Source organism: Fusarium mangiferae (assembly GCF_900044065.1).
Source record: "Fusarium mangiferae strain MRC7560 genome assembly, contig: FMAN_scaffold002, whole genome shotgun sequence".
Taxonomy (NCBI): Eukaryota; Fungi; Ascomycota; class Sordariomycetes; order Hypocreales; family Nectriaceae; genus Fusarium; species Fusarium mangiferae.
The window spans coordinates 2,108,257-2,128,950 of record NW_024573922.1 but is presented as its reverse complement, the minus strand read 5'-3'; the positions used below and the strand labels follow the sequence as shown (position 1 = coordinate 2,128,950).

General features: G+C 49.7%; 6 protein-coding genes across 6 annotated transcripts; 4 read left to right on the top strand and 2 right to left on the bottom strand.

The window, feature by feature from the left end:
• Window positions 1-554: 554 nt before the first annotated feature.
• FMAN_05994 (uncharacterized protein) lies at window positions 555-1,391 on the top strand (the record flags this gene model as incomplete). The annotated part of the gene is made up of 1 exon (XM_041827280.1): window positions 555-1,391. The coding sequence occupies one exon, from the start codon at window positions 555-557 to the stop codon at window positions 1,389-1,391; it is 837 nt and encodes a 278-aa protein (XP_041678259.1).
• Window positions 1,392-2,325: 934 nt separating this feature from the next.
• FMAN_05995 (uncharacterized protein) lies at window positions 2,326-3,806 on the bottom strand (the record flags this gene model as incomplete). The annotated part of the gene is made up of 2 exons (XM_041827279.1): window positions 2,326-3,594; window positions 3,675-3,806. 2 exons carry the CDS (start codon window positions 3,804-3,806, stop codon window positions 2,326-2,328), a joined length of 1,401 nt encoding a protein of 466 aa, XP_041678258.1.
• Window positions 3,807-5,573: 1,767 nt separating this feature from the next.
• FMAN_05996 (putative glycosyl hydrolase) lies at window positions 5,574-7,880 on the top strand (the record flags this gene model as incomplete). The annotated part of the gene is made up of 1 exon (XM_041827278.1): window positions 5,574-7,880. The coding sequence occupies one exon, from the start codon at window positions 5,574-5,576 to the stop codon at window positions 7,878-7,880; it is 2,307 nt and encodes a 768-aa protein (XP_041678257.1).
• A 1,389-nt stretch (window positions 7,881-9,269) lies between these two features.
• Window positions 9,270-14,993, top strand: FMAN_05997 (uncharacterized protein; the record flags this gene model as incomplete). The annotated part of the gene is made up of 4 exons (XM_041827277.1): window positions 9,270-11,045; window positions 11,101-12,814; window positions 13,013-14,825; window positions 14,873-14,993. 4 exons carry the CDS (start codon window positions 9,270-9,272, stop codon window positions 14,991-14,993), a joined length of 5,424 nt encoding a protein of 1,807 aa, XP_041678256.1.
• Window positions 14,994-15,591: 598 nt separating this feature from the next.
• Window positions 15,592-16,143, top strand: FMAN_05998 (uncharacterized protein; the record flags this gene model as incomplete). The annotated part of the gene is made up of 2 exons (XM_041827276.1): window positions 15,592-16,042; window positions 16,100-16,143. The coding sequence occupies 2 exons, from the start codon at window positions 15,592-15,594 to the stop codon at window positions 16,141-16,143; spliced, it is 495 nt and encodes a 164-aa protein (XP_041678255.1).
• Window positions 16,144-16,709: 566 nt separating this feature from the next.
• On the bottom strand, window positions 16,710-17,331 carry FMAN_05999 (uncharacterized protein; the record flags this gene model as incomplete). Its single annotated transcript, XM_041827274.1, has 3 exons — window positions 16,710-16,868; window positions 16,952-17,092; window positions 17,161-17,331. 3 exons carry the CDS (start codon window positions 17,329-17,331, stop codon window positions 16,710-16,712), a joined length of 471 nt encoding a protein of 156 aa, XP_041678254.1.
• Between the last annotated feature and the right edge of the window lie 3,363 nt (window positions 17,332-20,694).

Sequence of the window (20,694 nt, the reverse complement as noted above, 5' to 3'; positions counted from 1 at the left end):
AAAAGGACTTAGATAACGTAGTAAAAGTTGAGAATGCCTTTTGCTAATGATTTTGACATCCTATATCAAGGTCTGGTATTTTCTTGCTCCCTAAGACCACTGTAGTATAAGTAACGCGAAAGAGGGAGTACATCAGCTCACAGCATCTTCATGCTGGACTTTATAAGATTGCGGCAACTGTAATTTGATACTGAGTTACGCCGTCATAGAACGTCAAAGTCTATCCTCACCAGTCATTATTTTTCGGTTTGCTTATCACCCTGTCCATATCACTCACTGGGTACAACAGTCAGTCCAGGTGTTGTACCAAAGTTTTCCAATACAGTCTAACTACTCATATCGAGCCTTCATTAAGCAATCTAAAAGCCAGTTACGAGATATATAAATCTAACATTTAGTGAGTGTTGAACCAAAGTAAGGTCTATTAAGCTTTCATCTGAATCACGAGCTGTCCTACACGTGCGCACATAAACTTCTCTCGACGTCGTTTCGAACAGGTGTTTCTGTAATCTGGCTGCCTACACTCTCTACCACAGCCTAGTCGATCCGCCTACATGGTCCCATTACACGAAGATATCTTCGCGTCTTATGACCGTGATCCCGAACCCGAGCCCAGGCCTTTCGAAGAAGCTTTTGATTCTTCCTGCACACCAGTAGTAAGACAGTGTACTAATCGCCAGAAACTCGGTAGGCGCTGTTTCTGGTGCCGTTTGAAGCTTGCATCAGGGGGAGAGACTAAGGAATGTACCAAGTCAGTACTTGAACTCGTTGTTACTTCTCAAGGTGCTCAGAGAAACAACGAATCTGATGATACTATCCTGGAGCCAATCCCAAAACCTGCCAAAGCCAGAAATGAAATGATACGGCCACAAAAAGTTGCACAGAATGGAGAAACTCCGAGTGCCATCCCATGGTCTAGTTTCAATTCTCAACTACAAGATTGCTCACAGACTACCCCCAAGAATAGAACCGAGAGCTTTCATACTTCTTCCCACGAGACATACTTTTACGATGGTGCAATAACGAGCAACACTCAACACTACGAAAGCAATGTTTCATCCCGTGGTGCCAACATCCAGTCTAGGGCGAACGATGTCTACTCCAAACTAACTTGTTACTTGCATAACCATCGTTCTTCTCAGATGAAGGAACTAGCTCCTGGACCTCCATGCTATCATCGATCGGACGCAGAGATTGAGGTAGTCAAGATAGACAAAAACTGGCACCTCACTTCGACAAAGTGTCACGTTAAGAAACACGACAACGGCGGCATTACGCATGATCATGAACACCGACATTGGGCAGAGCCCTTTGGGGAACTCACTCATTGCAATAGTTGCAGGTCCCTCGAGGAAGAGAAGGCCAACATTCCTGAGCATATCAAGTTTTAAGATGCAGATATAACCTTTATAGAACGGTTACCCTGGCGAGGGTATACTCATGCGGTCTGGGTTTCGATGACGGAAACACCCCCCTCCGTGCCGGGTTCAGTGATGCGCAGCACCATTCGATATGAAGTGACATGTACCGTGTATCGCCATCAGCTATATGGACCTAGAAAGCATGTTAATACGGTCTGTAAGCCTGATGAGCCCATAATACCACTGGATTATTTTTGCTCTAGCATATATGATTTTGGCAGATCAGCTGTACACCGGGTGCAAGAAAGGATCACTGGCGTGAAGAATTCGGATGAGATCGACTAGCGAAGCTCTCTATACCATCACATAGAACTTCTTGTTGTGCCACTGAAGAGGTGAACTGAGACACTGGCAAACCCGTAAGGAGAATGGCTTGCATGTGAATACCACCAACATGCAACCACCAAGATCGACAACCGAGTCGCCACAGGGCCCGCACACACCTTATCTTTGTATACGAAAATGGAAGTGGAACTTCCATGGGGTTTTCGCATTCCAGGCTGGTTTTCGGAAAAGAAGTCATATCGTTGGTTGGGGGCGGATATTTCGGAAAGGAGGCACTTAGCATAAATGGCTCGTATGTCATGGCGGGCATAACCGATTTGGAGTAAATTGGGGGTCAGCCGTGTCATCGGATGTGTATATATACCCAAATTTTCCCTGATTCGGGTGGTTTGTCTCTTCAACATTCCTATATCATGAGAAAGCAGAGCCGATATTCTTTGACCCATAGTCAACATATTTTGACCGACACTTTCGCCACGAGCCTCGATATCTATTCGAAAGGAACATCACAACGTGGATTTCTGAAACAGCATCATTAGGCCAATTCACGAAATCATCCATTGTGGCAGCAGAACAGTCAAGATTCAGTTTTGTTCATTGTTCCATTCTATCTTTGTTATCACTCAGGCTGCCGACTTATTTCCACCGGCCAGTCCAACCAACCTATCAAGTCCGTATTTAACAAGCCTCTTATCGTTTCGAGCAGATGCGTGGCCCACCCTTCCATAAACCATGACCTTTTCATTGTCCTGAACAAAGGGACGTAATACGCCATCAAAAGCAGAGCCTGAGGTGCCTTTCGCTGAAGACAGCCGACAAACAGATCTTGCATGCGGTACAGCCAGCCAAACACAAACTTGTTCATCATTGGGACTTGGACAAGTCCCTCAGCGTTGCCAAAGTTGGCCTCGTAAACATCGCACAAGCTTTTGTGAACCCTTAGATATAGAGCAGTATCTGGGTTCTCATGAGATGCTATCCATAGTCGAAGCTTCTCAAGTGGCCCAACCCAATCAATGTACGAGAACCCCATAACCATAAAATCAGGTTTTGTATCTTCCATCTCTGAGTTTGTGCCACCGCCGCCGAGAGGGGCCATGAGGCCCGTAAAGAGCGTTGCTGGCTCGATGCTCTGTCGGATCAACCGGACTCCATGAATCACGGGAAGCCATCTTTGCGAGATTCCCTCGCCAATGACACACACAAGAAGGTCGTCAGGACCTGTTGGGCCAGCTGCAAAGGTGCAGTAGCAAACGAGCACCGCTGCGACATAGAGAGCGCCACAATTTGCTTCGTTAAGGTTCGTTAAAGTCCTGTTCATTTCGTAAATACCGAGCTCCGCATGATGCGCCGCCAGAGCAAGGCTCTGGGAATGCCGCTCAGTCCCCTTTGGTTCCTGGTATACCAGATGATACCCTGCCAGAGCATACATCATATGAAGGACGAAGTGGTAGGAAAGGCCGATCTGGGGAACATTTCGCGCCCAGAAGGATGCGATATCATCGACAGGGTCGTCAGCATCGTGTAAGGTCCTTGAGGTATTGGCCATGAAGTGGAAGAGTAACTCGGCATCAGCAATATTTAAGGAACATATCTGTGAGTTTGATATGGTTGAAGAGGAAACTGGCGTAGCTGACGTCGAAGACGGCGATGTTGTCGTCCTGTCTGATGCTGGCGGGGGAGGTGGTGGTCGCGTGAGTGCAGCCCAGTCCTTGCGTGGCCTTCCAGGACCACGTCGCGGTGTCGTGGCAGGTTCTGCTAAAACTGATAGTATCTCCGGGGGAGAAGTGTGCGGCGCTGAGTCGTCACTAGAAGGTGGTTGTGGTGCGAAATCGCAGGGTATGCCAAAGCGCACGCAGTTGGCACAAGCTGGCTTCACCTCGTCACACTGGGGGTCTTGTCAGCTCTGATCTGGGACATTCGGAGACTTTTTCTTCTTCTTTTTTTTTTCTTCCTGGGAGAACTCACCTTTACTTTTCTCCTCTTGCAGTTGAAGCATCCGTTTCTCGATTTACGGTGTGGTCTTCTGGCAAGCTTGGAGACCCGCGCAGAGGAGATGCTCTCTGGACCAGTTGGCTGAGGCGTCGTTGACTTGCGCATGCTATCTACCTTATGTGACGATGCAGTGTCTGTGAATATTATATAGAGAATGGCCAGATCATCCAGAAAGCCCCAGCGGCTATAGAAGTACGCAACGAACCACGAGCAGGAAACACCAACTCTAAGTGCTTTTGCTTTCAGGCGTCGTCATGGGCTTCAAGACCCTTCCCGAGGTGACCGGGCGATGTCTCCGTATCTGCGGACGGAAGCGCCGGACGGCCTCAGCTCTTGGACCGGGAGGGTCCAAAACACAAAAACGATGAAATTCGAGTCCGGTATTCAGAATCCGACAAGTCCCAACTCTTACCGGATCGCCGAATGTGATGTTCGTAGGGGTATTTGGAGTTGATGATCTATTAGTCCAGCCACAACCGGAATAGTAGCAGTGCCGGCAAATGTGTGTGGGTCGGTGACAGATGATTTTAGAGTTGATATTCTCGACCCGAGAATGAAATAAAATCTGATGTGAAGCAAGGGTTCTCAGCTTTATGACAAGAGCTTCTAGAACAAGAAAGGCAGGCTGTTGATTCACGTAAAATAAACAAGAAAATGGGGGATTGGTTGGGCGAGGGGAGCAAAGTAAAGTAGGCAGCTCCAGCGGAGTTAACTAACGGCGACGGGTTTTCGCATTTGTAATTGCGTAAAATGTCCGATTTGCGAGGTCGTAAAGCTATGCCTGATTCGGCCAAAGGAATCGGGCTGTCGTTAGTATCTGACCAAGTTCTCACTCTTGAGTGCAAAACGTAAGAGGAGAGGATGAAGCTGACGAGATCATTTGGGGCTGTATACCTAGGGAGGAAGTCTCACACACTCGCACCCGCGGTTTGAACTATTTACGAGGTTCTAAGTTTCTATTCTTGTTGCACAACTATAACTGCTACCTAGGTAGAATTCGTGTTAGACCTTCCGAGGGGGGGGCTTTCACGGACTCTCGGACAACTTTGCTTCGCTTACACGAGCGACAGCAGATCTGGCTGACTAAATTTGCCTGGGTGCGGCATTCGTTTTAGCGCCTAAATAAAGCCACCATCGGACCCATGGGTGACGAATACGATTGATTGATTGATATGCTCGGAACTTTTGGTCATTATTCACGCTTTATATCCGCATTTACTTAAACTGACAGGGAATTCTCGCTTTCTTTTCTCCCCCCAAGCCTTCGAGGGTGCTGCTTTTAAGTTTAATTGCAGTGGTTATGCATTTTGTACTCACCTGCCCGCCACTATGCCTCATGTTTCACTATACGATCAATATTCACTCCCGTGACGTCTACGGAGACTTATCTAAACACGATCACTAATTCTTATCTAAAGTGGCTTGCTGATATTGGAGCGAATACGGATTCAAATCGGCTGATGTTCGGGTCGCTCATAAACTCCGGATAGTGGGGGACATTGCCCGGAGATGATGGTCTATGATAATGAGACTAACAAGGCATGGCCCTCACGACCTCGGAATCAAGAAGGATGAGACATTGCAAGATCGAGTGCCCTTAGATGCCATTCTAGCTTCTCCATACTCCTAAACGTCGAAGACATAGTAAACTATTCCAGCTTCTCCATGATATCCCTTCCAGTCTATATTCCGCTGACTAACAAGGGTCCTCCTATCCCTGTTTGTCCCCAGGCGCATACGGTACCCAGCCTTGAACGTCATCGTCAAGTGGTTGCCCCAGCTAACCAGACTTGGCCTATTTCCCAGTTTCCCCTTCAGCTCCGCATTCTCGCTCTCTCAACACCAGCATAGTGGTCTGGAGAAGGGCAAGTCATGTCGTCTTTTCGCCTGTTGATTGAAGATGGCCAGTTCCGTGATGGATACGGTCGACAAGTAGTCCTCCGTGGCATCAACCTCGCTGCCGATGCCAAACTCCCCAGCGAACCCGATCAACCATCTCACATTCCCGCAGACTTTTTCGACGGTGATAATGTATCATTCCACCAGCGCCCCTTCCCCAAAGAAGATGCACGATCTCATTTTGCGCGCCTCAGACGATACGGCTTCAATACTATCCGCTACATCTTTACCTGGGAGGCACTCGAGGCCGCAGGACCTGGGAAATACGACGAAGACTTCATCCAGCATACGATTGATATTCTGAGAATAGCAAAGGAGTATGGATTCTATATATTCATGGACCCTCACCAGGACGTTTGGTCTCGTTTCACTGGTGGTTCGGGAGCGCCGTTATGGACTATATATGCATGCGGCCTCAACCCTCAGAGCTTCGCTGCGACCGAAGCAGCAATTGTTCAGAATACATACCCCAACCCTGATGAGTTCCCAAAAATGATCTGGTCGACGAACTACTATCGACTTGCAGCTGGTACCATATTCACTATGTTTTTTGCTGGCAAAGACTTTGCTCCAAAGTGTATAATTGACGGTGTGAACATCCAGGATTACCTACAGGACCATTTCATGAGAGCATGCGGCCAACTTGCCCAGCGAATCCACGAGGCAGGCGATCTGGAAGAGGTCGTTGTCATTGGCTGGGAGAGCATGAACGAACCTAACAAGGGCATGACTGGTTATAAGGATCTTACTGTGATTCCTAAAGAACATCCTTTGAAGAAGGGAACCTGTCCAACAATGTGGCAGACGCTATTGACTGGAATGGGACGAGCGTGCGAAGTCGATACTTGGGAGATGGGCGGCCTCGGCCCTTACAAGACTGGCACAACATTGGTTGACCCTCATGGCGAGGTCGCATGGCTACCAGTAGACTATGACGACTCAAGATATGGTTGGAAGCGCGATCCTGCCTGGAAGCTCGGCAAGTGTGTCTGGGCACAGCATGGAGTTTGGGACATGGAGACCGATACCCTCCTTCGCAAGGACTACTTTGCTAAAAATCCGAATACCGGCAAGGTCATCGATTATCCGCAATTCACCAATACCTATTTCATGGACTTCTGGCGAAAATATGTCAAAACTTGCCGTGCCGTCCATAAGGACTGCATTATGCTTATGCAGTTTCCTACACTCGAATTACCACCCGAGATCAAAGGAACGGAAGACGAAGATCCTCGAATGGCGTTCACGCCGCATTACTACGACGGTATCACACTCATGACAAAGCACTGGAATAGCACGTGGAATGTGGATGTGGTCGGAGTCTTGAGAGGCAAGTACTGGCATCCAGCACTGGCGATCAGGATCGGAGAGACGGCCATTCGAAACTGTCTCCGTGACCAACTCGCAACGTTGAGACAAGAGGGCCTTGACCGTATAGGAAAGCACCCTTGCGTATTGTCAGAATTTGGTATTCCCTATGATATGGACGACAAGAAAGCCTACAAGACAGGCGACTATTCGAGCCAGTCGGCGGCAATGGATGCCAACTACTTTGCAGTTGAAGGATCTCAGATCGAAGGGCATTGCCTATGGACATACTGTGCGAGAAACGATCACTTAAGGGGAGACTTTTGGAATGGAGAGGATCTGTCCATCCTTTCGCTGGATGACAAGCCACTTCCAGAATCACCAGTTCCCGAATATTCGCAGTCATCGCTGGATCTGGCGAGGACTGCGACTGCGGCAAACACGAAGAAAGATGTGGCTGATGATCGAAATGTTACACCCGACAACCTCAAACGGACACTCACCAATCCGTCGATCAGCTCCGCGCCCTCAGCCAAGGATCCTCAGCTAACCAACGCCCCTGGCTTCCGGGCAGCCGAGGCTTTCGTACGCCCTACGCCGACGGTGGTATACGGTGACATTGTGTCCACCGGATTTGATTTGCGACTATGCACATATCTTCTCAAGGTCAAGGCACCAAAAGCAGCACCAGATGAGGCGCCCACGATTGTGTATTTGCCCGAGTATCATTTCCCTAAAGAACAGTGCGAGGTGGCTGTGTCCTCAGGCAAGTGGGAGCTTAGCACAGATGACGAAGAGGGCACAACACTTCAGAAACTCAAGTGGTGGCACGCAGAGGGAGAGCAGAGCCTCAAGATCTCGGGTCTCGTGCGGAAGCACAACGTTCCCGTAGGATCCGAGGAAGATGCTGGCTATCTTGAACAATGTCAGCAAGGCTATGGATTCAATTTTGGAAGCTGCAGTGTTATGTGAGCTGAGCCTTGTTTGAGACAAGGCGCGTATAAGTCGCATCAAATTCAGTGTATGGTAGATTGAGATACGTCTGGCGAGCATGTTCTGAGATAGGCGTTAAGGTTTAATATTGAACGATATACCGGATAGGATATCCTGAAATGCTACTTGAAACCGTTCCTACCGGTGAATCGTGAACTTTGTCTGACCGGGGAGGTAATTTCTATACGAAGAGTACTCCGTACACGGAGTTAAGTTTTGGCCACGGAATTTTTCCCAGTCAAGCCATTCCTCGGCCCCTAATTGTACCGCGATTTAAAAGGGTCACCGCCTTACCATTCTCAGTAGAGTACAATTCATGATGCAGAATTTCGTGTTCAGTGTGACGCCACAGGAAAGGACTTTCAATTCGCAATTTTCCCATAGGCGAGGGGATGTCAGTTTGCGGGGAGTCCCAATGCTCTGGTAAGGGGGAATTGACTTCAAGGTGTCCCTAGTCAGGAACATTCTCGTATTCACGATACCAGGTTTATCTGTGTTGCCATGGGTTATGGATCCAGGGGTACTCTAGTGGACCTAGACAATGGAAAGACGATAATCGAATAAACATAGAGGGTTTAGAAAAGTCTGGCAGATGATGTTGAGCCAAGAGGTGTAAGTGAACAAGACACAACCGTCCCATGACAAACAATCCGAAAATGACAATTCCAATGAGCACAGGCAGGAATTGTCAGTTGGTGCCCCCCATTACCCGAGACTGGCGACATTTGAGTGATGCCGATTTGCTGGAGATCCCCCTCCATTAGTGAAGCTAGCGCATGTCTCTTCACACTCTGCACACCATCTCAGCTGTCGCTAAGCGCCAGACGCCCTCGAGCTGAAAGCCTAACGTGAGAACATGGCGCAGTCAGCCAGGTTCGAAAGGTTGGGCTGCTTTGGTTCCCTTCTGCTGAGGGGAGGGGGGAACGTGAGGAGAAAAACAGAGTTTCCCGTCTAACGGCTCGGAATAAACCTGATTGATAGTCGAACCGTAACTAGCCAAGTCGAGTTATTCGAATACTGCATTAGTTTAGTGGTCTAACTATTCTTTGTTCGATCAATTAATATTTCACGTGTTGGTCTAGTCTAACTTACCTACCTACCTAGTCCTCAACTCCAGAACTTACTGCTCCTCACTCACTATCTCAACCTGTCAGCTTCTCCTGTCCACCAACTATCAATCAATCAATCAATCAATCAATCGTCTCCTCCTCACTCCCGTCCCAGTCGGGCCAGTCCCTCCACTCCATGATCCCTGACATCTCAGCATCCTTCTCTATCCCATCCTAGCTTCGCCTGGCCTAGGCTAGCCCCCAGGATCCTTGTCGACACGACCCACCTCGACATGTTACTCCACCGCAGATACAAACCATGAAGGGTAGCGATAGCTTGCGACGGGTTAATTGTCCCGCTGCCAATTTCGACCTACCACCAGCTCAGGCCCAGGCTCAGGCACAGGCCCAGGCGCAACAGCAGGCTCTTCGGTCTCAATCTCAGCCTCAAGAGCCCATCTTGGGATCTATAACCTCGACAAGCCCGGAAATCACCACTTCTTCGCTCCATTCTCAGCCTAAGTCTCAGTCTCTCTCAACCGCCAGGTTCCGTTCGTCTTCGAGACCCAGTCTTCAGGACCTAGTCCCTGTCGCCGGGACTCCAAAGCCAACCGTCCACGACCAACCTCCAGCCTATGCCCTGTCGTCCTCATCCTCCTTGACGGGGCCGTCCTCTTTTTCCTATCCTCCAGCGCATCCAACTGCTGGCGCCGCAACGATACATGTCCATACAACCCATACACATCCGCATACGCACACACATACTGCCCCGGCGGCTGTCAATCGACCCCGGCCCCTGGGCCCATCCTCCTCCGACATAGCGACTGCAGAGCAGGCTCACTTCCTCCACCCTGTCTCATCTGCCTCGAGCTTACGTCCAAGGTCTTCCACCACTAGCGCCACTGCTGCTGCTGCTGTCTCCCCGTCTCCATCGCATACACCGAACCCTCTTCTTCGACAACACACCTCGCCGCCGTCTACCGTCGACAACAACTCTGCCCTCTTTGTTCCTCGAGGCGGGTTGCCCCCCGCGCCGTCCATCATGTATCCGGCAGGCCAGAGACATGTCTCGGGCGCTGATCCCACACGACCTTTCCAGGTCCCTCCACCGCCGCCGCCGCCGCCCATGGGAGCTCCGAATGCCGGCCAAATGGGTAGTATGATGAATCTGCCTCCGCCGCCGCCGCTTCCTCGATATCCCACCGCACCAGGCCCCTCCGGCGTCGCGATACCCCCACCACCCGGTCCGCCCCCGGCAAGTGCTCTCGGCCAGCAGCCTCCGTGGCACGGCGCCTTTGGGCGCATGTACGACGGACGGCCAGGATACATCCCCCCGCCGCCGCCCGGTCAGCACCAGCCGTACAACCCAAAGTTACACGCTCAGATCGCTGCTGGGCAAACAATCTCTATCCCTCCACCTCCTCCGCCGAATGAGGCCATGAGTGCGACCTATATACCGCAGGGCGACACTTACGGAGAGGGAGTTGGTATCCCCGCCTTTGGACTGGAAGACCCAACCCTGACTGTCAACTCGCAGACATCGCGGCCAGTGACAACGCCGCAGAGCGGAACTGACACAAATGCCACAACGCCCATGGACGAGGCCACGAGGGAACGCCTCTATTCTGCCACTAACGCCCAGCCGCGCGGCACATCCAATTCTTCAAACGCCACTCCTCCCAGCTCGATCCCACCGGAAATCGCTGCCCAGTGGCCCCTCGATACGGTTCTGATTTGGCTAGCCCAGAACCAGTTCTCCAAAGACTGGCAGGAAACCTTTAGGGCACTCAACCTGCACGGAGCGCAATTCCTCGAGCTCGGAAGTGGCCACGGTGGGCGTGGTAATTTTGGTATGATGCATCAGCAGGTGTATCCAAGGCTTGCCCAGGAGTGTACCAACAGCCGAACCGGCTGGGATCAGCCCCGTGAGCGAGAGGAGGGCAAGCGAATGCGAAGACTAATTCGAAGTATTGTCACCGGTCGACCAGCTGATGTGTCTAAAGTTTCAACGGCCCATGGCCGTAAAGAATCCCTCAATGGCGGACATGGGAACAACCTACCAAGCGCTGGAACCGATCCAATGGATTCGCCAAATGTTTGTCGACCCGCTCGGTGTTGTGAGTGTCAGCCCTTACTAATTTTTCTCGTAGACACCTCTCAATGGCCCTGGCCCTGGCTTTAGTGGCCGCAGGTTCTCTCAGACCAGATCTACCACATTACCCAACAGTGTCAGTGGGTCCAACATCAGCTCTGAGTCTAACCACCGTAATATTCTCAAACATGTCGATACGGATGGTGCGCGCCGTCATAGTCCTAATGTTAGCGAGTCGAGCGAGGCCACGTTCCGTGGCCCTACTGCGCGCTCAGCGAGTCCAACAGGCAGCCCAGGCATACCTCCGGCGCTTTTTACATCGACGACGACACCTATTCTCTCACAATCTCCTAACACAATAAAAGCTGGGCACCGTTCAAGAAGTAGCATGGATTCCGTTGCTTCTGTCGCGGCCATATATGGATCCGGAGTACCGACAGACGCCGCCAACTTACTTAGCCGGAACATGAACCTGGGAGAAGTTGTTCATGGGCGTAACCATGATATCCGATCTCGGCACTCGCCTTCAGAAGGAGGGGAGAGGTCAGCAGGCGCAGAGACACCCGCTTCGGCCAAAGATTCCAAGAGCTTCCTGAGCTTCTTATCCAGGAAAAGGAGACAAACCAAAGATGATGGTGCATACCCATCACCTGAAGAGATGGAGGCTTCCCCAACTTCACCACAGGGATCTATCCGCCCGGTAGGCTTGGGCGTTCGAGGAACCAATGGCAGCGATACTAATCTTGAGCTTGCTGGCTCAACGCTGGGTAGTTATGATGACAGGAACGGCCATGCTCTACGACCAAGGAGAATCAGCCCCGTAAGGACCTACGTCCTGGCCACCATGGATTACTGGAACTACCGAATGTGCGACATCACGGAAGCAGAGACAGCAGCGGAAGTCCGTCAAGTTATCTGCATGCATCTTGGCCTTGGCGACTTTGAAAATTCTCACATTTATCTTACAGAAGTTGGCAAGTTTGAACATGTGGATCCCCTAGACGACTCGAGCCTTGTTACCGTCAGACGAGCCAAGGGTGACCCTCTTGGGACACTTAAATTCTTCGTGACACCCCCAGGAGTTGCCCCCATTTCCAGTCTTGCCGCTAAAGCTGAGGTCCCTGTGTCCTTGTCTCCTGGTTATCTCCCACCAGGAACCACTGCTGAGGATGCCCAACGAAATAGCAGACAGCGATCCAGTTCATCGCCCCCCACCTCGCGTTCTAATACATTGACAGACGAGAAGACTGAGGATAAGGTAGCACGAGAGGCAAGCTCATATAGAGCTGAAATGGAGAGAAAGCAGCGTGAGTATCTGGCCAAGAGGAAACAAGCAGCGATGAAGGGTAGTCCGTCAGAAACACTTGGACCTGGCATCGTCGGCCGGAATGTCGATTTCGACCAACCTCGAGAGTCGCCGTATGAGGACAAGCGGCCAGAGCAACTCTTCCCCCAAAGACGACCTCCAGCTCCACCAAGCGATCCTTCTGCGACGTTGATCAAGGCGAACTCGCTAAGCAGAAAGACTGGAGCCAGCATGCGCGCATCAAGTGGCAGTCTTGAGGGATATCCAACACCACGGCATCCGACCGAGAGTGAGATGACAGAGAAGTCCAGGAGATCCAAGGGAACATCACAGCCAGCTACAGGTCCTGCTGGTATTGGGGCAGCCCTTGCAGGCATGGGCAGAAACTTGAGCGCTATTGGACAATCTGCCAAGAATACTCGTGGCTCTTCTCCCTCCCGATCCTCAACACAATCAATTCCTGGAGGTAAGGACACCTTCTCTAGCGTCGACCCTCCTCAACCAAGCTTGGGTCGAGATAGTCCCAGTTCAATAGCAACACCAGGTACCGTGACCTGGAGCAAGAAGAACTTGCCCTTTATTGTGCCGGACTACTCGCCCAGCCAATCACCTATGCTAAGTCCTAATCTTGAAGCTGCACCAGAAGCTAAATTCTTTGAAACAGTCCCGAGAGCAACATCTCCTACTGGTATGAGCCCCAACTCGAGACGTACAAGGGGTGCTTTCGCCCCAGACCATGCGTCACCTCCAAAACGACGTGCAACCCATGGGCCAGATCCAGACTTTGAGGACTCGGATGTCCAATTTTCGAAGCCTGCTCCCGCACCACCAGTTGACGATGATAGCGGGGATGATTCGGATGACGGGCTCTTTGCCATCCCTCTTGCCAATCGAAACAAGGGCAAGGGTGCCACTGCGAATGGTGATGCCAACGGTCACAACAAGCGTCCTAGTCTGACGGTTAATACGGCGCGCTCCAGGAAGGGCCTCTCAGTTGCCTTTACATCGCCCAAGTCATATGGCAGTAGCGTGACTCCTGACAGTAACGAAGATTCCCGACAAAAGCCGACTACTCCCCGTTCCGAAACGTGGGAATCGGAAGACAAGGACAAAGACAGTAAATTGGGCCGGCGAAAGTCGTTCATCGAGAAGGATGTGTGGGCTAATCGCCCTCCAACGGACGCCCTTATCAATAACCTTGACGACTTCTTCCCCAACCTGGATCTTGATCAACCTGTTCTTGATGAACCTGGCGAGGGTGGACTGCCACCATCTCCAATTGCCGAGGGCACGGAAACCACATCTGATCAAGGGCCATCCCAGCCGGCAGTGTCGAGCCATACTCAGCAAGCACCGCCTGCAGCAATTCCGCCATCCCGGCAACCATCTCTATACAATGAAAACGATACTCTTGGCTCCGATGAGTCGACCCTCAAAGCCCTCGATCAACAGAGGCCCACTTCTGTGGCTGCAAGGAGTATTCGGCGCTCAGGCGGTCTCGGTCGAATGAAGTCCATTCGAGAAGTCGCCCGAGGCGCTCACGAGGCCAACAAGCGAACCAACTCAACTAATCAAGGACCGTCGTCAGGCAACATTATGCGCCGGAAGAGCACGAAGATGTTCAACGCCAACATTGTACAAATCCGACCAGATAGGCGTGGCAGCGTCATAATGCCACAGATTCCTCAAGATACAGTGCCAAAGCGACAGACGACATTTAGGTGGTTCAAGGGTCAGCTCATCGGCAAAGGTACTTACGGCCGAGTGTACCTCGGTATGAATGCCACAACAGGAGAGTTCTTGGCTGTGAAAGAGGTTGAGGTGAACCCCAAGGCGGCTGGTGGTGACAAGAGCAAGATGAAGGAGCTTGTTGCGGCTCTAGATCAGGAAATCGACACAATGCAGCACTTGGACCATATCAACATTGTGCAATACTTGGGATGCGAGCGAAAGGAAACTAGTATCAGCATCTTTCTCGAGTATATTTCTGGTGGCAGCATTGGATCATGTCTGCGCAAGCATGGCAAGTTTGAGGAGTCTGTCGTGTCTTCACTGACAAGACAAACACTCTCCGGCCTCGCCTATCTACATCGCGAGGGCATTCTGCATCGCGATCTCAAGGCCGACAACATTCTTCTTGATTTAGACGGAACGTGCAAGATCAGTGATTTCGGCATCTCCAAGAAGACAGACAACATTTATGGCAATGATAAAACAAACAACATGCAAGGTTCGGTATTCTGGATGGCCCCAGAGGTCATTCGGTCCCAGGGCGAAGGCTACAGCGCCAAGGTCGACATCTGGAGTCTGGGTTGTGTAGTCCTGGAGATGTTTGCTGGCAAGCGCCCCTGGGCCAAGGAAGAGGCTGTTGGTGCCATCTACAAGATTGCTAATGGCGAGCGACCACCGATCCCCGAGGACATCCAGGATACTCTTGGACCACTAGCCGTTGCTTTTATGATGGATTGCTTCCAAGTGTAAGTTCATCGATATGACAGTGTTGCTCGCGAGGCTAACAAGGCAGAAACCCCTTCGACCGTCCTACAGCGGATGTGCTCCTGTCGCAGCACCCGTTCTGTGAACTGGATCCAAACTACAACTTTTATGACACAGTGCTGTATCACAAAATCAAGTCGTTCAAATAAACTAGGTATAGATACACGATCTTGAACGAGGTGGTTAATTATCCTTCCCTTCTTTTTTTCTTGCATGTATCAGTGGCATGGGACTTATACGCTTGTGAAGTTCGAGAGCGACGGCGTCATTATGGGAACACGGCTTGATAGCTGATTGGCATTGCTTATGTATGGGGGGGGGCGTAAATGGTAATGAAATGAACGGCTTCATGGCTGATGATAACCGATACTGTGAATTATGTATCAAGTGACCCAAAAGAGATTGTCCAAGCTACCTATACTTAGGTAGTTACTAACGTAAAGTCAAAGTGTTTCTACCTCTCATAGTATATGTTTAATATGGGCTTATTAGACTGTTACTGGGCCTCTGTCCCATCATATGCTTGTCGGTCGTCACTACTCCAAAGTTAACATGTATTAAGCCTTGTAAAAACGGAAGTTTATCTCTGGACGAACGTCACCAAGATCGCACAATGTTATAAAAGTCCACATCTCCGTTCAGTACTACTACCACAAGGTCATTCATCTTAATACACTCGAGTTTTATCCAGCAAACGCGGCTTCTCCCAAGCTTGTCAATACTTTTATATATTCTACAGTACTGTTCATGGTGAACCCTGCCACCGAAAGCGCTGCTCTTGTACTATGCGGCTTATACGAAGATCGAGACAACAAGGAAAATGTTGGGCCTTCATTGCCGACTCCTAGTCCTTCTCCGGCGTTGCCAACCCCTCCATCATCGGATGACCGGCTTCATGTCACGGACAGTCCACCTCCATCACAACCAAAGCTACCACAGTGTCTGGAGCCTTCAATTCCGCCGCCGCAATGTCACCCCGCTGTCCGTTTTGACCTAGACCATCCCTCTTTGACTCCAGGGGCGAACTGTACCCATTCTCAGCTTTTGCTTTCACATCAAGAAAGGAACTCACACCCCGGCCGCCCTGCATTACACCTCAGGGGCTTGTTCAGCAACAATAAGCTTCTCCCACCATCTGGCCCTGATCCGAATCGACATCGGCAGCTATCGTATCATGAGGACGGCACTCGGAGAGAAGGTATGGCGGCATTCAGCTTACTCCTTGCCCACCTTCCTAACATACACAACTACAAAGGGGGTGCTAGAAATGAGGGCTCTCCTCGGGGAAAAGAGGTTTGAACTCTGCCATCTCATGGAGCATAAAGAACACAAATATGGTGGGCTTGGGCTTGAGCTCTACACTCTCATGGAGCATAAAAAGGGTGACCTTCCCAGAGAGCTCGTCGAGAAGATGATGATGCTTTACTTGGAGTCCGGCTTCAGGTTAGCCGGAGAAGGAGACCAGCAGAGGTCCATCCTCGAGCAGGAACGGGCGAAAATGGAAGTTGTTTTGAGTTGGATATCGGCCCTCATTCGGCAATGGAATAATGATGTATCGAAAATACCTTTTTAAGATGCAGCAGAGCAAAATCCTCATCATCACCAGCAACATCAAGGGGCAAAAGTCTAGATTGTGGCGGAAGTCTGATGCACACAGCAATTGAGTACGCCCTCACACATACTTTCGGTTAATCGTTTCTTATGAATCTTGGCGTTGACCATTCAAGTTCATTGCCTTCTCTACAATATTTATTGCATTCCAAATATAAGTTAATAGCAAGATATCAGTCCTCGACAGGCACCATGACAAGTAAATTGACTTACTTGACTCACTTGACTCACTCTAACTTTTGGTCTCTAGCCCATCATTCTTTACCGTTGGTCTCCCTTGTCTCTCCAGCCTGTCCTTTGCCGGGGGCAACATCAAACTTCGACTTCCAAGTATCCTCCTGTTTGAACATTGTAATGCACTCAGCAGCACTTGGCTGTCCGTATTCAGGATCCGCGCCGCCATCTAGCAACTCCTTGATTTCGTTGTTAGTTTTACGTTTCAGCTCCACATCTCAATATATATTCTAATCTGGAACATCTTCAGAGAATGACTCACTTGGATTACTGCATCTTCCTTCTTGAACACTGCCCCAGCGAGAGGACTCTGCCCTCGGTCATTGAGGCGATTAGGGTCCGCACCATGTTGAATGAGAACCTTTACAAGATCGGCATGACCATGATACGCAGCGAGCATAAGCTTCGATTGTCAGAACAGACTTCTTGAAGAGGTGATGCTCGAGATATGCTTGAGTGTCATGATCATACCAGAGTATCGCCCTTGTCATTTGTCAGGTTTGGAGGTAAGCCTGCTGGAAGAGCCTGCTCAAACGTAGCCACGTCTCCCTTCCTCGCCGCATCGTACATCCTGCTTGCGAATTCTATCATCTCCGGCGTGAGAGATCCCGCGCGGGCTGGTTGGTTTGAAATGTCGCTCATGATGGTGCCCTAATTGCGGCCTCAACACGATTATGTGATGTTTCGGGTGGCAAGGCTAAGCTAATTAATGAGTGCAAGATGTTTAATTTTTTAGTAAGCCACAAAGAAACGGTCGATTATGGGTGCTTGTGATGTTGTCGCGATGATGGAAGAGAAGCCCCGAGTTATCGACTGAGGTTGAATGAAATGACGTATGCTACCTAGGTAGGTATGTAGCTTTATTCTATGGCGTAAATGCTGGTAAGACAGTTTGATGGGACAGTTACGGAGGCGTACTTCAAAAGAGGAACATGATAAGGCTGTTTTCCTAAAACAATAATATTGCGCAAAACTATTTGCTAAGCTGCCTTTCTTGGAAGATCTTATTTCCAGTTGCTCTCGTATCATTCTTGGTGATATCAATACGCATACTCAATCTGCATCACGCCCAATCGTGGTGGGTGGTCTCTGACCTGAAAACTCATATGCCCAGGCTCCCAGGCTCAACGACTCGTAAGAAAAAGAACAAGAAGAAAAAGTGTCATCACCGGTGGTGAGCCTCGTATTTTGCTCGTGTACTAACAACGGGAAAATAATGGAATCGCGATGCATTCTCGTACAGTTGTGTTCACAAGGGGATAGATAGATGGTTGTTCAAAAACGCCATATGTAGAGCATCGATTCGTTTCATGCTAACCATTTCTGATCAGTCGAAAAATAGTGAGTATCATCAGAGAACCTACCGTAAGGTACTCGTTTATCTCAAATGTTCGTTTCACACTGCATTTAGTGCAGAAAGTCTGTAATACCATCGCCTTCGCCATTGTCTGGCTCATTTGGAATCGGCGGGTCAGGTTTTGGCGTCTCTGGACGATGCGCAATGGCAACGATCGGGCTCATGATGACTTTGATGTGTTCTCCTTTCTTCTGATGATATTTTGTTCGGGTCTTTGGGGACAGTTCGGTCGAGAAGATGACAGTTCTTTACCCTCGAATATTAAAGAGGGAAATGGGTGGGATATATAAAAGCAAAAAGTCAACTAACAGCGCGGGGGGCACGTTACGTTACGTCAGGGTTTGTGAGCCATCTAAATCATTGGAGGAGTTGAGCCAAAGACAAAAAACGTGTGGTTTACACTCTATCCAATCCATTCCGACTCAGCAATTGCCGCGTGGGTTAATAAGGGGTTGCAGTTGGGTATGACGAGCACTGTAGTGAGTGATCATGCGATTCTTCGAGGCCCAATGTTTTTATTTTATTTTTTTTAGATACCCTCAAAAGGGCCGTTAAGTACCAGGACCATGGATATCATTTAGACAACTTTTTATAGTTGACAGAGAATGCGGGGGGTCGGGGATTGTTCTTCAGATCTTTGGTAACATGTCCTTGCTTTTTCCGCGGATCTGGATAATCAATCGTTGGTAAAGGTCCCTGATGAGCATAGGGTAAATGAATTGTTATAAGTTATCTGTCATGATGCACCCGACTGCATTCATTGCACATTGAACCTGGTCTCGATACTAGCATGACATGACATGATATGATCTGATATGATATCAAGCATGTGATTCGAGCCTCGCGACATGCAATAAAATTGACTGGACCCTGAACCTCTCTTGGTCATTGCTGACTGATGCCAGCAATTATAGAGACACCTTTTGTCTCTGCAAAAACACCATTTCTTCATTCAAAGGAACCACCTGGACTAGACAAAAATGCTCGTCGCTCAACTTTCCCCATGTACAGTGTGTAGCCCCCATCACGATGTGGAAGTATGACAGGGACAGGGAGCAAGGGTCGAGGAAACCCAATTGGTTGTGACATCTTTGGAGCAGTTGGCAAAAAACACAGACAGACAGACACAAATAATTGACAGTTGACGAGTGTGTCTGTTGTCGAAAATTGAGCGAGATCGGCATCTAGGACGTTTCGGGGTCTGTATGATAGCATCAGCCCTTGGACGACATATTCTTAGAGATCCTCAACACCACGCTTAGATTACCCGAAGCAGCATTTCGAAAACAAAGCGATGGAAGAAAACCAGCCAGAATGGGATTGCTGCCAAGTTGCCCATTGTTACGATCTCCATTCCCCTGATATTTTTGTACTTCTGATGCTGTGTGGCTGAACTAACAGTCGGATCCGGCGGGAGAGGGAGGATACTTCGGCTTGTGATCCTACGAACGAGATGAGGGGTAGCTCTCTACTCAAAGCGGTTCACAACACTGGTACCTCATGGCAAATGTTGGTTCTCAACTGATCGTCATCGAAATCTCAAGCTTCTTGGATTTGGCCGAGCTTTCCACTGATGGGTACATACTGTAAGACTCGAATCCTTTGCGGATCGCTTTTTAGCGGGGAGACGTAATATCAGATCAGGGCAAAGCGGGTGTCGTGCATGCATGAGACGGACTAGACTGTCTAGATTGGCATCAACTTCTGAGCTGTCTGCTGTACGGACGGTGCATGCGGTCACGTCGGATAAAATGGAGGATACAGACAGAGAGAGGTCAAAGTCAAAACCAAAAGGTCCACCATGAGTTTGCTTGCATCCATCCATTCATCCACCATCCATCCTTGAAGGGCGTGTGTGCATGGAGAGGAGAGGAGACGAGACGAGACGGGAGCAGGAAGCGCTTTGTGAGACAAGCAAGTGGATATATCTTCCCCAGAACGCTCAGGGCCAAGAGAGGGTTTTGGAGAAATGATTGACCATCATCGTTGATGAGTCCAACAACAAACAAGTCATGAGAGACAAAAGGGTTCGTGTATGACCTCAGGAGTTGGGGACTCACTGACCCAAGGTATGTATGCATCTCGGACAGGTCACAGGTCCACCCTTTGCGTTCGACAGCGTAACCCTACAGTACTGTAAAGTACAGTACAGCACAGGAGAAATTTCCTTTCCAGTAAAACAATACGCAGGAATTATCATAACTCATAAAGCATGCCACAAACTGACTCTTGACAATCCCCAATCTTTGGATGGGAACCCAATCGGCCGGTAGACGGCCAATTTGCGTTGCATTTCAGGCCACCAAACACGTCGGGTGAGCTGCTACCGACCCAATATGAGATGCCATCATGAGAATAATTTAAAAGAAGGACATTCTCGTAAAATTGAGGCTAGGGTAAAAGTATCATGATATCAGTCCTTGAGGTGTTGTAACATCAGATGTTAGTTGGATCAGCCACAGACGATACATGATAAATGGGTATGGGTACTTGACTTTAGCCTATGGCTCGGGTGCATGAGCAAGTACAGACTGACTAAGCCCGTGTACCTCCGGCACCGGCACCCGTCTAAACCGTAAGCGGGTCTCCACCAGCGGCCGGGTCCTCCCACTGATTGATTCTTCCTCTCCCAACATCATCCTCCTCCT